Consider the following 16,245-nt stretch of genomic DNA (forward strand, 5'->3'; position numbering starts at 1 on the left):
ATTGAGTGACCATTTGTCCAGCAGTCACTATGTGACAAGATGAGCTTTGCTGCTGACTACAAAACATCTAAGATTCCTATGTTCTGCTCTGTAGAGTTTGGCCATCAATGGACAAAATGTTCACACAACTGTAGCATTAAATGATATGGCAGAGGGATAAACAAATTTTGGGGAATACGGAAATGAAGGAGTAAATGTTAACACACATTATGGTATCTAATTAACAAAGCAACCTAACAGTAATTGTTATAATTCTTATTTTGTAAATAACAAAACACTGGCAATCAAGCAATACTCCGAATTTTATAGGTAGCAAGTTATGTATCAGAGATGTAAATAAAAATTTTTTGACATCAAAACTGTAAAGTTACCAATCTACATATAACATCCAGGACTTGACTGTTTTTGCCTAGGATTGTAGAAAAGGAATGTTCTACACAGAGGATTTATTTGAGGAGAGTTTCAGTGAATAAGAAAGAATTTGCAAGGTGGGTGAAATAGGGAAAATAGCACATGCAAAACCACAGAAGTGTTAGGAGACATGATATGATCAGAGAATTGTAAGGTAAAGCATTTATTTGATACATACGAAGTTTAAGTCGCCAGAGGAAGGAATGGGTAAGAGGGAGTGAGGGATTAGTAACCAACAAAGCAGTGAAAGGGAATGTAAGAGCCATGAAAATAAACTGGAACTTTATCCTTCAGTAAAGAACGAAAGATTTTTTGATAACCCTTGTGACAATTAGCATAACAGGTGATTTGTGAGTTGTAATTTTAAAACCAGACTTGACCTTCCCTGATATTGACGAATCTCGTGTTATTTAGGCTTGAGTCCACTGTGCAAATTTGTTTCTGGATTAGCATTTACTAAATTTACCTAAGTAACAAACTGAACATTGGAAAGGAATAAAACCAGCTTATATATCTATAAAAGTATTTAGATGGATGATGAAAGAACTTGCATGAATTTTTGTTTCATAATTGTGTGGTCTTTTACCTACCTAATTTATTATCGGTTCCCTATTCCACCTATATTCCCTAAATCCTCCTCCAGCTATATGCCAGCCTGTTCATTAGTCATCAGAGTTCTGGCATTCTGATAGATACTAAGGATTAGACAGTGACTTGCTCTCAAGCTGTCTAGAATTTCATGATGAAGATGGGATGTCTGCATTTATCATTCAGATCTCTGAGACAAAGTGTTACAAGTGTCCAACAATAACAGAAAATCTTCTTACCTTAGAAGAGGTAAGGGTCTCCACTTCCCCTTCCTATTTATTGGACTATTAGATTGATGCATAAAAGCACTGAAAAACAGGAAATGTATGGACTCTGGAACAGGCAGATCTGAATTCATTGCCTCGGGGGAGGGCTTAGGAAGGGGAATGGTGCCTCAAATTTCTGAACTGGCCTTTTTGTTCACACAATGGAGATACTTATATCTATTTTTTTAAATACTAAAAGAAGTACTCTTTGTAAAATATTTAATAAATAATGCATGCTCTTTCGAGCATACTAACCCCCTCACCCCACCCCATCTGAATTTCAGTGAGCTCATTGCAATGGACAAAATCCATCAAGGAAAATTATTTCATTGAAATGTATCTTGAGAGTTGCATGTTTTAACTTATGTTTGTTAAAAAGTAAAAATTATATATCCTTCTTTAAAGTTGTTAAATGTCACCTGGAATTTCAAAGCATTAAGTATCGTGACAAAAAATAAGTAAGTAAAATAAGGAGTTGATCCTTTTCAAATTTACTATATACAACGCTATCTTCTTGAAATTACTGGTTGAAGAAGACAACTGAATTTACCATATGATTTTCATCACGAAGAGAGTGCCTCTAGTAGGATGTGAAAGTTGCTGTTTACACAGTTTAATTCTCTACTTTCTAGTCAACCATTTAAAGTCTACAAAGAGTAGAAAAATGGTAAAATCTGAAGATTACATGGAAAAGGCCTTTGACCATGTTGAAGGGCTGTAGATGGGAGTCAATTAGCCGTAACTAACAGTCCTGAATTCATTACTCCAGCTGGTTATTATTTTTGAGCCTCATTACACACAGCTGACAATCAGAGGCACTTACACAGCCCTGTCCTGGCTCTCCTGTGAGAATAAATATGGAAGCGGTTTTGTACTCCCAGGTGAAGAGAGAAAGAGCGTTTTAGATATGAGCGCCATAAAAATAGTTTGCCTTTCTTTAAAGAAATCTTACTGTGGATGCACTATATATATTCAACCAATAAACATTATCTATTAAATAATGGTGGGTTACTTTGCAACTGTGGTTGTAAGGTTCATCTTAAAGACATATGTTCCTGGGCTGCCTGGGTGGCTCAGTGGTTAAAGCCTCTGCCTCCAGCTCAGGTCATGATCCCAGGGTCCTGGGATCCAGCCCCATGTCGGGCTCTCTGCTCAGCGGGGAGCCTGCTTCCTCCTCTCTTTCTGCCTGCCGCTCTGCCTACTTGTGATCTCTCTTTGTCAAATAAATAAATAAAATCTTTAAAAAAAAAAAGACATATATGCCCGCATAGAGGTTCACATGAAATGTTATAATAAGGACAAAACAGAGTTTTCATTTTACACCTGTGAGAAAAGGGTGAGTGATCGCAACACTCTTAGGAGTTGGACAGGTGCAAATACTAAAAAAGTAAAATCACTAACAGACATTTCTACTGAAATTCTTTATAATTCTATTTTTACATTTGAAATATTATAATATGTAAACATTAGAAATGATGTACTCTTATTTTGGTTGAAATACAGCACTTTATGATGTCTGAGATGTTGAAAGGTATTTTTAAAATGCTGAAGAATTAAACTTTGAATTTTGTTAAGAGCTTATAGTTCACCTGGTTTAAAATTACAAAGGTGAAAAGAGGGAAACAATGAAAATTCTCTCTGGCCAGTTTTCCTCTCCAGAACTGTTTTATTTGTTTGCTTAATTTAATGCCAGTGACCCTACAGATTGAGAAGCCTAGTCTAGTACCTATCAACAGAGAAAGAGATCAAGGGTCAGGAATATAAATTAGCAATGTGTTAAGAATGAAAGTAGAGATACAGCCATCTTACTGTAAAATAAAGAATGATCTTAATGAAGGAAATACTAAAGCCTATCAACTATGCAGAGAGTAATTTCACACACAGATTTCTAGGCCAGACCTGTTTGACCGGCTTGGTCCCAGAGCAGCTAAGGTAACTGGAGGAGAAGAAAGGCTGATGTAAACAAAGTAAATAAGCATTTGAAGTAGAGACTTTCAAAGATACAGTTCAGGAAATTTAAAGTGCTAGCATCTGGAAGTTGAGAAGAGGAGGAAGACCAAGAGGAAACACTTGCTCAGGTTCATATTCAAGACCCTAAGGCAGTGAGTCAGTCATGCTTGAGTTTCTCTTTCTGTTCCAGTATTTACTATCCATGTGTGACTTTGGACAAAGTTTTAGTGTTCTCATTTGTGAGATAGTAACGTAATTAAAGAATGCTGCTCATAATACACAGAGGGCTTGGAATATGTACGGTCTATATATTTGTTTCCTGAGACAAATATTAGTTATGACAATAAGGAAACAACTTTTGATCTCTGGAGGATTGAGGTCCTCTTGTTAGATGAAGTGGATTCATATAGCGCATCTATAAGATGGAGAAAAATATGAGAACAGTCTATTTTCTTTAAATTTGAAACAAGAGAATTCATAGCGGCCCAACTCGTAAGGAATAGTTGGGTACATTGCTGGAAATCGGTGCAAGAGCTTAAAGTAAATGGCTTTTTTCAGGATCACCAACAATATAAAATATTTAAAATAAGGCCACTACAGCAAAGCAACCACAGTGTATAAGATGTTTCTTTAACATCTTAATAAAAGTGACTCTAAGTATTTTAAGTTGGATGTTTTTCCCAAGACACCTTGATGAGGGCAAACTGTAATTAGTGGCCGCTAAATTGAATCATGTCATTACTCCTGTGGCTCTATTTAGTGTCCTCCTTTCCCAAACTAGCTTGCTCAGTTAGCTCATGTTATTTCCCTCCTATCAGGAATGAGTCAAGAACTCATCCTGAAAAAGTGGCATTGGCCACCAAAGTTTCTTATAAAGGTACTGTTGCATTAAGGTGGTTTAGATTTCTAAGTAGTTTGGAGAAATGAGAGTAGAGAGGAGTCTTACTAGGGGCAACCATTGCCACTCTTAAAATTTCACTTTTACGGCCCAAGTTTCAGGCAAGCATGAGAATTCATTCCATCAGTATGCTTGAATCTGCCTTGGCTAATGCCTATCAGTAATTTCATGACTTATTTTGAGGTGAGTCCAATGGTAAATGTCTCAGTATTAAGCAAATAGCTTTCAGTTAAATACATTGAAAAGAAGTTTATTTAGGCAAGGTAGAGGAAATCACAGTATAAGTCGCATAGACTACAACTAAATCTAAGCTATTTGTCATAGTTTCCAAAGCCTTGTGAACGTGTGTGAAACATGGATTTAATGCTTTGGATATTTGAAAATTGAGATAGGTAGTAAACTTTCTTGTAAAAACACCATTTGGTATGCATTCCACCTTGCCTTTCTTTATCTTGGTTCCCTGAAACTTAAAGGTAAAATGTATAAATATATTCTACTTTATACAGATGTACAGATTAATCAGTGTCTAATGGTTACACATTTCTAAATTAACAATTATATAATTTGTGTGAATGCTCACAGCAATCTTCTTTCTAAAGATTTACTCTCCTCCCTTCTTAATTGATAAATGCTGACTCAGACATTAGTGCTCAGTATAGAGGGTCTTGATTGGTTTCAGAATTATTTCAGAGAAATGCGCTTGGTGCTTCTTCATGTTTGCATCTGCTCTTTAAAACTGTCAGATGTTTTGTGGTTAAATTCATTATCGTAAACTTAAGGAGCTGTTCACACTTATTATGCTAATCACAAAAATAGTTTAACTGTATTAAACTTTAAAAAATAACCCATTTATTGAATTAGCAATTTCTTTCATAAACATAGACATTTGAAGATAATATTTGCCCTGGAATATAATTTTTTAGTCTTGAAATTTGCATTTTTTTGAACCCTTAAAATTACATTTGATATCATCCCTTTATAGCTCATCTGTACAGAAAGAGTTAAAGACAGGTTTATGCCAACTGGACATAACAGGTAGTGCTTGGCACATGAAAGATATGTCTTAATCACCTGTTCACTTCCTCTCACCTGATATTTAATTCAACTGGCCCACACCAGCAATGATTTTGCACTCTCAGAAGTATTTTCTGTGATTCAGTTTATAAGAATTTAGTGATCTGCTTTATTTCATAAAGAAAATTATAAGGAACAAGATGGAGAAATCACATTCCATATTCTTTGTATAGTGACATCTGTGGGCTGTTGTAGCCCACAGTGATTTATTTTTAAACAATACCTGCTCATTTTGGGGGGGGGGAGGTTGTCAAAGCTCATTTGTCCTCCTGTTTAAATATCTAGTCCACTGCGGTCCAGAGAAATAATTTTCACTTAAATATTAAAGTCAATTCCAGAGTGTAACAAGTTTTCCTGAAAGTAGTGTTGGAAATATATCCCTAATGTCTAGATTTGTACACTTCTATCTGTTGCCATAATTCAAACAGCCTTCTTCCGCAGAATTGTGAAATAATTTCTTGTAATTATGCTTTGAGACTACCCTGGAGGGAAGAGTTCTGAATATGAGTCAATGTGTAGAGGTCAACAGAGTTACTGCCTTCGGGATATTAAGGAAACGCAATGGAAAACAACACCCATTAAAAGGGTAAACTAGGATGAGATAGTTGGTTTATCTCTACCGGTTTTAGAAAATCTGCTGCAGGAAAAGGATAAGACTCATGCCCTTTTACAAACGCATCTCTTTGCCTTAAAAGGATGCAGTGATCCTTTTCTGGGGGGAAAAAAAAACTGCTTTGCACTTTGATATTTACGGCTTAGCAAATCCTGAATGCCTTCCAAGAGCTGCCGGTAACAAAATCCTTGGAGCTCACCCTAGGAGTTGCTCACTCCACCGCGGACCGCGAAAGGAGCAGAGTTAGCGAGCTGGTCCTCCAGCCTGCAGCGCGCATTCCTGCATCTCCCGGCAGCGGGTCCTGGGGTCGGCCCCGCCCGTCGGGCGGATCGCCGCCCGCCCTCGGGGCTCCCTGCCACCCTCTCGCGGGCGTGCTCTGGGTGGGGCCTCGCGGCGGCGGAGATGCAGCGGGTGTGCTGGGCGGGTGAGGCTAGCCGGCTGGGCGGTGCGCCCGGGCAGCCCGACCCGCGCGCCGCGTCGCTGTAATCGGACACCCGAGCGCTCGCCCCCGGTGCCCGGCCACTTTCCATTCACTCCGAAGTCCTTGATTGAGCGACGCGGAGTAGGGCTCCGGGTGCCGCAGCACTGCGACGTTCAGGATTCTTTTACAAAGAAACTCAGAGGACCGGGAAGAAAGAATTTCACCGCTGGGACGCTCTAGAAATTAAAGTCTTCTGGGAAAAAGACTAGAGAGACACGCGGAGCCACACCGGTAGCAAATTGATGACTTTTACGCGCCGATCTCTTCCCATCTCGGTAAGCTGAATTCATTATTTTCGGCATTACAGATTTAGCAAAATATAACTTTTGGTTCCGTGTACCGACTTTTTTTTTTACACATCGGTGTGCTCAAGTCTGGACATCTTTCTAAGAGCACATGCAGTTTGTCAGGGCAGTGTTTTCCTTGCTGAGAGCCCTGCTTGAGTTGTTTCTTTAGATTAAGACACCTGCGGCGAGTTTAAAGTTGAGTATTTCATTGCCTTCTAATGCAAGGTTGCTGGATTCCGATTCCTTGTCCTGCATGTTATTAGTGTTGAATCCGTAGAAGTGAAAACAAGCAGCATGTCTAAGTGTCTCAGTTAAAGGGAAGTTATAATATATTGGGGGGACGCACGTGTAAGACCCTTGGCTTTCCCTCACTTCTGGTCTCCAGGTAGTCTTGAAATCACATTGCTCTGTATCCTCACTTCAATTGACTTGTCATTTCATCTCCACTATTATTCTTTGCAAGTTTTAGCATATGTTACTTTTGGTGAGACATACCAGATAAAATACTAATAATAGCAATATGTAAAAATGTGTAAATATTATCCGCCTGCTTAATAAAGAGACAAAGTTAGTCGTATTTATAGCCTTTTTTTTTTTTTTAACTCTTAAGCCACAAAACCAGGGAGCAAATTACTAAGGGAAAGTTATCCCATAAAATCAATTTTCTTGTAAGTTAATTTAGGGATGACAAGGTGAAGAGGTTGTGGAAGCAGGAAGAAACTGTTTCATTTGAAAATTACCAACACAAACATCTCTAGGGTTTCCTCCATCTGTGTGGTAAAAGAGGCAAACAGTTTTGTTTCTGTGTCTCATAACATGTACCACCTAGGAAATCAACTGTTTAAAATGTTTAAATTGTTTAAAAAGGCATGTTTAATTTAACTGTGCTTTTTCCTCTGTGTTCATGAGGCAGTCTTTTCAATTTTTTGTGGCCTTTCTTTATTAAATAATGTTAAGAGTTTAATATTAAAAGACACATAATAGTGAAGATTAGAATTATTGTAACCTGTAAAAGTAAATTTCTAGATTAATCTCTGTCATTTTATTGTATAATTACATCAGACTCAAAATTATATGATTTCTTTCATGGTCTTGGGTTTATTTTGTATATTGTGGCCAGTGGAGCTGCTGTGACTCTCTAGTTACCCATTACCTGATCTTCCTTGGTATTCAGACATTAGTTAAGAGCATGTATCAGTGTTATAGCTACAGTCTCAAAAGGTAATGCTTTTCCCTCTCATTTATCTTTTGGAATTTTGACAGCCTGCTTTCTAGTTGATTTATTTTAAATATGCATTGAGGGATACATAGTTCACTGAATTGTTCACCACTAAGTCATTGGTTTGAATTTGGCACTAGTCCATGGTTACCTCATCTGCATCATTTAACAGCTGCATGGTCATCTGTATAAATTGGCAGATAACTAATTTGAGTGATTTCAGTGGTCAAGGATTGAGCATACATATATTTATGTGTAAAAAATCATCTCAGATGATTACTCCAAAAGAGCTAATGAGGATGGAAGTGAGTGGGTGCACGTGAATGTTCATGTGGCATTTTCCTGCTACTACTATATTTATGATAGAAAGAGAAGTTTTCATCCACTAATACGTATTGGTACCATTCTCAAGTCTTTTCAATGTTAAGTGATTGTTAGAAGATCAACTTTAAATATTGGGTTTTTCTTTGGGAACCAATACCTTTTTCCTGGATGCTTTGTTCTGCTTTAATATTAGCATTATTTGTTGGAAGAGCAAGCAGTTTCTTTTCGCCCAAAGACTTCAGATACAAATGAATCAAATCCAAATTTTCACATCTAAGAAACAAAGTCAGAGCACCTCCTACTGTTTGCATGACTGTCAAAGTTCAGATATGTCTTCTGTGAATAAGGTGCTCTGTCTTGATTGCTGGTTTTGTGTGTATCTCTGTGTATGTGCACAGGTGTGCTCCTAAAATGTGAAATGAAATATGACAAACTTGTTACCTCTCTTTTAAAGATATTTTCCCTTGGATACTAACTTGCAAATCTGAAGATATGGCATTCCGGGCAGTCTTCGTGTTGTTTGGAGTATTTGTTTGTTCTATCTGTGTAAAAGGATCGTCTCAGCCCCAAGCAAGAGTTTATTTAACGTTTGATGGTAAGAAAGTTGATAAATACTATGGGAAAATGTCATTTGAAAACTTTTTAAATATTTTACATCCAGATCCAAATATTAATAATAAAGATAGTAAAATATTGACTATTGATTAATTTTGAAAATATTTACTGGACTGCTTTTTTGGATGACATGGCTATTTGAAATTATTGGTTCATAGAAAAAAGCCCTCTATTGTATTTGTAGATGAAAATACTTGAAATATTTTCTTCCCGTTTTGAAGTATCTTCTTTCTAGTCACCTGGTGTTTGAGAAGCACCCGCCGTGTGCTAATCCTTATCAGCAGAGAGGTCTATGTAGGCTTAATTATTTAAAAATTTTCTTAATAAATTTTGGTCTTACCCTCCAAACTGGTTCCTCCATATGTTGTTCTAATGGTGCTTCTTCCATGTCCAAAAGGAGGAGTTCCTGGGATTGGCAAAATCTCCTAATTAATTGAAAAGGATATAAAAGAATAGTTGGAAATATGTTTTTAATTGATGTTGTGTACAAATATTATCTTCAGAAGCTTAGGAAAATGGATGTGATTTCAAATTTGCTCAAACGTAAAAGGTGGAAGAACCTCCGAGGGAATGGTTTGCCAAATGTATGCATGAGTTTTAATCTAGATAATTCAAATGACTTATAGATGGATGACTTTGGTCAGTCCATGCTAATTGGACAAGAATAAGAAATGGATCAAGAAGATCATCTTGCCAATAAGGGTTATTTAGTTTATTACTTTTTTCAACTTGCTTTTTGTATAAACCTTAGTGTCATTGAGCATATTTTCATTTTACTTGAGAAACAGTATACTCTCAGGCCTTTCTATAGCATGTCTTTGAAAAGCTTTATTATCTTGAATTTCAAAGAGCAGATGACTGACACTTATCAGTCAAATGGGTATCTTTTTCTTTCTTTCCTTCTTTAGTCACCAAGGGCTTTCCCCAAGGTTATCATAAGCACTGAAAGAGCTTTATTTGGAACTTAAAGTGTGTACGCTTCTGATTGCTTCCTTAGCTTCTAAACCAGCCATTCTCCCTTAAAACCCATGGCTATTCAGTTAAGTTGTGAAGAAAGGAAATACAGACCCTTGGAAGTGTCTTTTTTTTTTTTTTTTTAAATTACTGTAACATCAGTCTACTTAAACCTTTTCTTTCAAGTTGAGAACTAGGAAATATCTAATCAAACAAAAGATAAAAGCATTAGGTGGTAGTGCAATTTTTCTCTTCTATATTTCTCTCAATATACATAGGAAGATGGAGTGATCTCATAGATTCATTATTTAAACTTGTTCTGTGGCATCAAAACTAACCACTTCCTCATATCAGGGAGATCATATGATAGTTGTCTTTCTCCGCTTGACTTATTTCGCTAAGCATGATACCCTCTAGTTCCATTCATGTCGTCGCAAATGGCAAGATTTCATTTCTTTTGATGGCTGCATAGTATTCCATTGTGTATATATACCACATCTTCTTGATCCATTCATCTGTTGATGGACATCTAGGTACCTGTACCCCGGGGGATAAAAATATATTATATGTTTATAAAAAATAAAAACAAAATTAAAATAAAAAGAAACAAAAAAAAAACTAACCAAAATTTTTTTACCCCAAACTTAACTCAAAATGTGTAAATTTAAAAAACGAGTGTGTCACCAGAGATAATTCATCAAGTCCATTATTTGAAAACTTTACAGTTTATCTTTTATAGAGGAAATTAAGTAGTATAAAAAATTTTTTAAAGATTTTATTTATTTATTTGACAGACAGAGATCACAAGTAGGCAGAGAGTCAGTCAGAGAGAGGGAGGAGGAAGCAGGCTTTCCGCTGAGCAGAGAGCCCAATGTGGGGCTCGATCCCAGGACCCTGAGATCATGACCTGAGCTGAAGGCAGAGGCTTTAATCCACTGAGTGACCCAAGCACCCCTAAGTAGTATAAATTTTTAAAAACAAACTTCAGTACTAAGTGGGACAGTAACTGCTGTGTATAAAGTGACTAGAAGTTATAATGGGCTTTTTAAAATACTCCATGTTTAATGCTCTCAAACTCAAAACAGATTCTTGCAGAATAAGACTTACCTTAATTTATAACATATGTAGAATACAGCATGGTAAGATAAGCTATTGATCTGAGAGTTCTATAATATTTTATTCTTTTTAGGAGATAATCAGACAGAATATCACATAATTTGTTTTGAAGAGTTATATCAACAGGGAGAACAAATAATGAAATTCCATAATTTCTAAATTAATACAAAAATTCCTACAGTAAACTATATTTTAGGCATAGTATCATAGAAAAAATTCCTTGGACAAAACAATTGTTAAAATGTATAAATTTTAATCATTAATTCATAATTATTTTGTTCAGGTGCCTTTCCCAAATTTCTTATTATTTAAAGTTTCTCACTGATTTTATGATGACTTTTCTGTGTATCACAATGAGTAACTACATTTCTTCCAAAATTATTTACTCTTAAAATTAAAATAGAGAACTTTTACAGAGTTGACACATATACGACTATATATTAATTAAAATATATATGATATATACTTTCTTTCATTTCTTTCAAAATTTCTGTCATTATTTTTCAGCCAAATTTATGAGTTGGAAAATGATTGTGAAGAAATTAAAATAATATCAACTTATACCACACAGAGGTCATTTGCATCTTTATATTCTCTTATAATTACCTTGCCTCCAAACTCTTTTGTCTTGAATTCTTTTCCTTCACTATTACTTGGTCTTCTGCCAGTCTCTTTCTGTATGGGACTTCAGAAGAATGCTCTCAGTCTTGTCTTACATTCCAATTAACAATCGAAGTCAATTTAAAAATGTGTGAAACAAGAGATCTCTTCTCCCATCCAAGTTTTATCCCTTCTTCTTGTGGTAGAGTGATGGACTGATAACATTTGGGAAACAATGATTTACAGATTTGCCTTCTCTATTGATCTAGTGCAAGGTCAACCAGATGGTCATCAGTCCTTTGAGAGAATGTACTTCAGATGTTATTAATTAGTTACATTTGTACAAGCTAAATCTTGCATGTTAAAGAACTGTGATTTCTATTAAATGCTATGTTTTATAATTGTTATCATTCTAATTTTTAAGCTAAATAGCTTTTCAAATAAATATAAGGTTCATGCATAGACTTTTTGATTAAGTTGAATTTTTATTAAGAAAAAATCCAGTTTGACAGAATCATATTTCATAGCATTATTGTAATTGTATTTTTTTTTTCCTCAGAAAATCTTTGGAATCTATAAGGGTCATAAAGAAAGTCAAGGCTATTTATGTACAATAGACAAATTTATGCTGCTTATTAATATACAAGGGAAAGCATTGTTGAGATGATTTTGCCTTTATCCAATAAGGATTTTAGCATGTAGTATTTTGCAAAGCCAGAAATAAATACTGTATAATTTGATAATAGGTATCAGTTGCATGTCATTTTACAAAAAGTCTTTGAGCTTGAGAAAAATGGAAATATTGTCTATATTTTAAAAGATATAAAATGTGATTCTAAGTTAAATGTGTTAAGTATTGTTTCTGTTTTAAAATGAGGCAGATTCTCATAATAAGATTATTTTTTCACTTAGTAATTCAGATTGTGAATCTAAGATATGCAAGTTATTGACATGAAGTTGTCTATAGTATTACCTTACTATCCTCACTATGTCTGTAGGATCTGTAGTAATGTTCTTTACTTCATTTATGGAATTGATAATTTGTGTCTACTTCCTTTATGTTCTGACTGATCCATGTGGAGATGAACTTTTTCCTTTTTATTGATCTGTTTAAAAATCAGCTTTGGTTTTGTTATTTTTATTATTATTACTATTCTGTCTAATATTTCTTTGGTATATGCTCTAAAATGAAATTGTCTTATTTCTTCTTGCTTTGTGTTTAGTCTGCTCTTCTTTTTGGAAATTCTTAACATGGAAACATAAGTCACTGATTTGAGAACTTTTATCCTAATATAACCAGTTATGCTACAAATTTCCCTTGGTACACTGTGTAGCAGTGTTCTGCATATGTTGATAAAATGCGTTCTGATTTTCAGTCAGTTCAAAATGTCTTCTAATTGCTCCCCTTATTTATTATTTTACTCACAAGTTATTTAGAAATATGTTGTGTAATTTGAGGATATTTGTTTATTTTTTTATATATCTTTATGTTGTAGGTCTTTGACTCAGTCTCTTGTTGTCAAAGAACATACATAACATACCTCAGGTTCTCTAAAAAACTATGAAAACTTGTTTTATGGCACTGACTATAGCCTACAAAGAAAATAATGTATATTCTGTTTTTGTCACATTGAATGTTTTATTAATGCCAATTAGATTCAATCAGTTGATGGTTTGTTATGTTTTCTCTATCCTTACTGATTTTCTCCCTACTTGTTCCTTCAGTTACTGACAGAAGAAAATGAACTTTCCAACTATTATTACGAATTTGTCTATTTCTCTTTTCAGGTCTATCAATTTTTACTTCATTTTTTAAAATTTCTATTATTAGATACTGACATATTCCTTATTATTCCTGATAATAGAGTTCTAAAATGTATTTTTGTCTGTATATAATACTTCTACCTTTTTTGTATAATGGAAAATACCAACAAAATTTTAGTTATAATACATGGGAAAAATGTTTGTCATCATTCTAGTGGCCTCTAGAAAGTTTTTATTAAAATACTAGGACTGTGTTTAAACATATATTTTTGATGTATGTGAAAGTGTGAGCATTTGATGTATGTGAAAATGTGAGCATTTGAATGCTGTGAGAACAGCGTTTACATGGAATATCAGGATTTTCAAACTTTGGTTCTTCACTAACTCTGAAACTTTGTCAGGACCTTTGTTCTCCCAACCAGTTAATTGGGGGGCTAACTTAACGCTAAGACCCTTAGTAACCAAATTTATAAGATGTCTAAGCTTAGTTTTGCTTTTTAATATCATCTCCTTTGAGGAAGTGTTCTACAATAATTCCTTTCAATGCTTTCAAAAACATTTTGTAGGAAGGACCTGGGCAAGGGAGAGAACAAAACTAAACAAACAATTTTAAAAAATTCATAAATTTGGAAGTCATATAGAGCTGTTTTTAAATCATAGTTCCCTGCTACTTTCTGGAGATGCTACATTGGGGTAGTTACTTAATCTCTCTAATCTAGAATTTTATCATCTATAGAATGAGAATAACACAGAACTCTTTTTAAAATGAAATGAATTAAATTTGTAAATTGTGTCATGTAGTATATAGTATATGTCTTATTAAAATACACAAAGACTTACATTAGAGTTAGTATTTATAAATTCCTTTAGGGTAAAACTATGGTCTTTTGTACTATAATTACTTCCCCTCCACTTAGTGTGGAGACTGCCACTTGCTATTTTTCAATAAATGTTGAATTAATGTACATTTTGATACTTCTAACCACTCTACCTTCCCAACTAATAGAGCCTTAGTACTCTACATCAGTCTTTCATCATGAATCTTGGTTAATTTAAGGCAATGAACGGTTACTAGGTAGATGCGAAATTTCTTCATCTTAGCATTAAGATACAAGTACCATGAGAGAAGAATTCTTGTTACTTTTTGCACAGATAGCTTTAGACTCGTATCCTGGTACATAGCTGATGATCAAATATTTTCTATCTATTTCCAAACTTTTCACGTTATACACGAGAGATTCAACATAATCTGGGAATTCAACTTTTATATTTACTCTTTCCAGTTAATTCTCAAATCTATCTATTTCTTCTCTAAAAGACATTTCACCTCTATAAATTTTAGATGTTTTCTTCTAGAGAGTTTTTTGTGTGTTTTGATTGGAAGCCTAGTTTTCTATATTAAAGGGAAGAGACTTCATACATACACAGCCCTCCACAGGGCCTTGACTGGTGACATGTCAGGAATGTTGCCTTAATCCTTAATATTGTTGGCATCTATATATTCTAGTGTGTCTAGCATGTCTAGATATGTCTAGACTTTTAAAGTAATGCACAAATGCATTATTTAAGATTCTATTTTTTTAAAGTCCAATTTTCATGATAAACTTGAACTTAGTAAGAACCCTACATACTTAGTTTACTTCTTATGATTATCATGGTACAGTGCATGGCTTGAAATTTTAGACAACTTTTTCCCACTCTTGGAACATTTAAGAATGCCATAAAACATCAGGAATGTGGAGGGCATATAGGATAATTTCTGATCCACTTCTGTACCATGACATGAAATATATATGTATAAATATACCCATAAAATAAAATACAAATATAAATATATTTATATAAATACCAAAAATACGTCATAAACATACTCCTAAAGTAATGGCTCTTAAATAGTGTATTAGATGTTTTTCCCCCTTTTCCTTTGCTGAGTAAATTGAAATTTACTGAGGAATACTTGGTCTTTGGAATACATTTTCTGTACAGAAATTAATAGATCCTAAAGTTTATTTTAATTAAGATTTTTTTTATCTAGTTGATCTTATATGAACTAAAGAGTATTATTAAGTTACTGACATAGCAAAATTTCTTGCTTGTTTATGTGTAAGATTGGATATCAACTATAATTCAGGAGTTAACTTATCCAAAATTAAACAGTAGTTCCACCTCTGTTACATTATAGGCAATAATTCAGCCATGAACATATTTTATCTGTCCAGTACAAACCTCTAAGATGTCAGACTTTTTTTTTAAGTAATCCTGATAAATTCTGGATTATCATTTGTATTTGCATGGTTTTTGATCTAGAAACATAATATCCTGGAATAAAGAAGTAGGATATTCCCACATCCCTCATCACTTTTCTCTTGGGTAAACAAGCCTGGGACACACACACACACACACACCCCAAACCAAAATAAAATAAAGAAGTAGGATGCACTCAGTATCCCATAGGCTTCAAAAAGCCTTTATATCGTTTTACCGAACAGGCAGCAGTCTGGTTCTATTTCAAGTTTTCCTTTGGCTCAAAACTTTTGAGTTATCAAGGTGGCTGTGGAAATATACAAAGCACTTATAGAGCCACAAAAACTCAAAAATAAATTCACCAATAGTTAGATGCCTTGCAGAAAAGTCAATTATTTGTGATTGCTAATAATTGTTTGCTTGTGTTCACTAGAACAGTAAAGAGTCCCTACTACTAAACTGCCCCCCACTCCACTGAAACCTGCAACTAATTGCCTTAAACTCAAAAGGAAAATGACGTTAAAAGATTGAAACTTTATCAAGATTTCTACCATTTGGATACATTTTTTCCTTACCTTATATTTGCCAATTTTCTGACTCAGGGTTGAGTTTTACATTTACATGTGTATGGTGGTGGCTTAAAAACATAAAAATGTCAGTTTGAGTTCTATTGAGAAGCAAGTATATGAAGTGTAGAGACTAAGCTTGCATAGGATTATCAGTTCTTTCAGTGATTTACTTTGTGATTCTTTTTTACCTTCTTTTGGTGCTCAATTTTCATTAATAAAATTGTCAAAGTCTCCAGGTCATCGATAGTATATAAATGAAAGATGCTGGAATT

At 34.5% G+C, this 16,245-nt stretch overlaps 1 protein-coding gene across 1 annotated transcript in view; it reads left to right on the forward strand.

The window, feature by feature from the left end:
• The first annotated feature begins 5,961 nt into the window (after positions 1-5,961).
• Positions 5,962-16,245, forward strand: part of SEMA3C (semaphorin 3C) — a 174,183-nt gene continuing 163,899 nt past the window's right edge. Inside the window, exons 1-2 of the mRNA XM_032304123.1 lie at positions 5,962-6,556; positions 8,566-8,706. Of these exons, the coding sequence (XP_032160014.1) occupies positions 8,604-8,706 (103 nt within the window). The 5' untranslated portion in view covers positions 5,962-6,556; positions 8,566-8,603. The remainder of the gene's footprint in view (positions 6,557-8,565; positions 8,707-16,245) is intronic.

The sequence above is a fragment of the Mustela erminea genome, chromosome 11, assembly GCF_009829155.1.
Source record: "Mustela erminea isolate mMusErm1 chromosome 11, mMusErm1.Pri, whole genome shotgun sequence".
Classification (NCBI taxonomy): domain Eukaryota; kingdom Metazoa; phylum Chordata; class Mammalia; order Carnivora; family Mustelidae; genus Mustela; species Mustela erminea.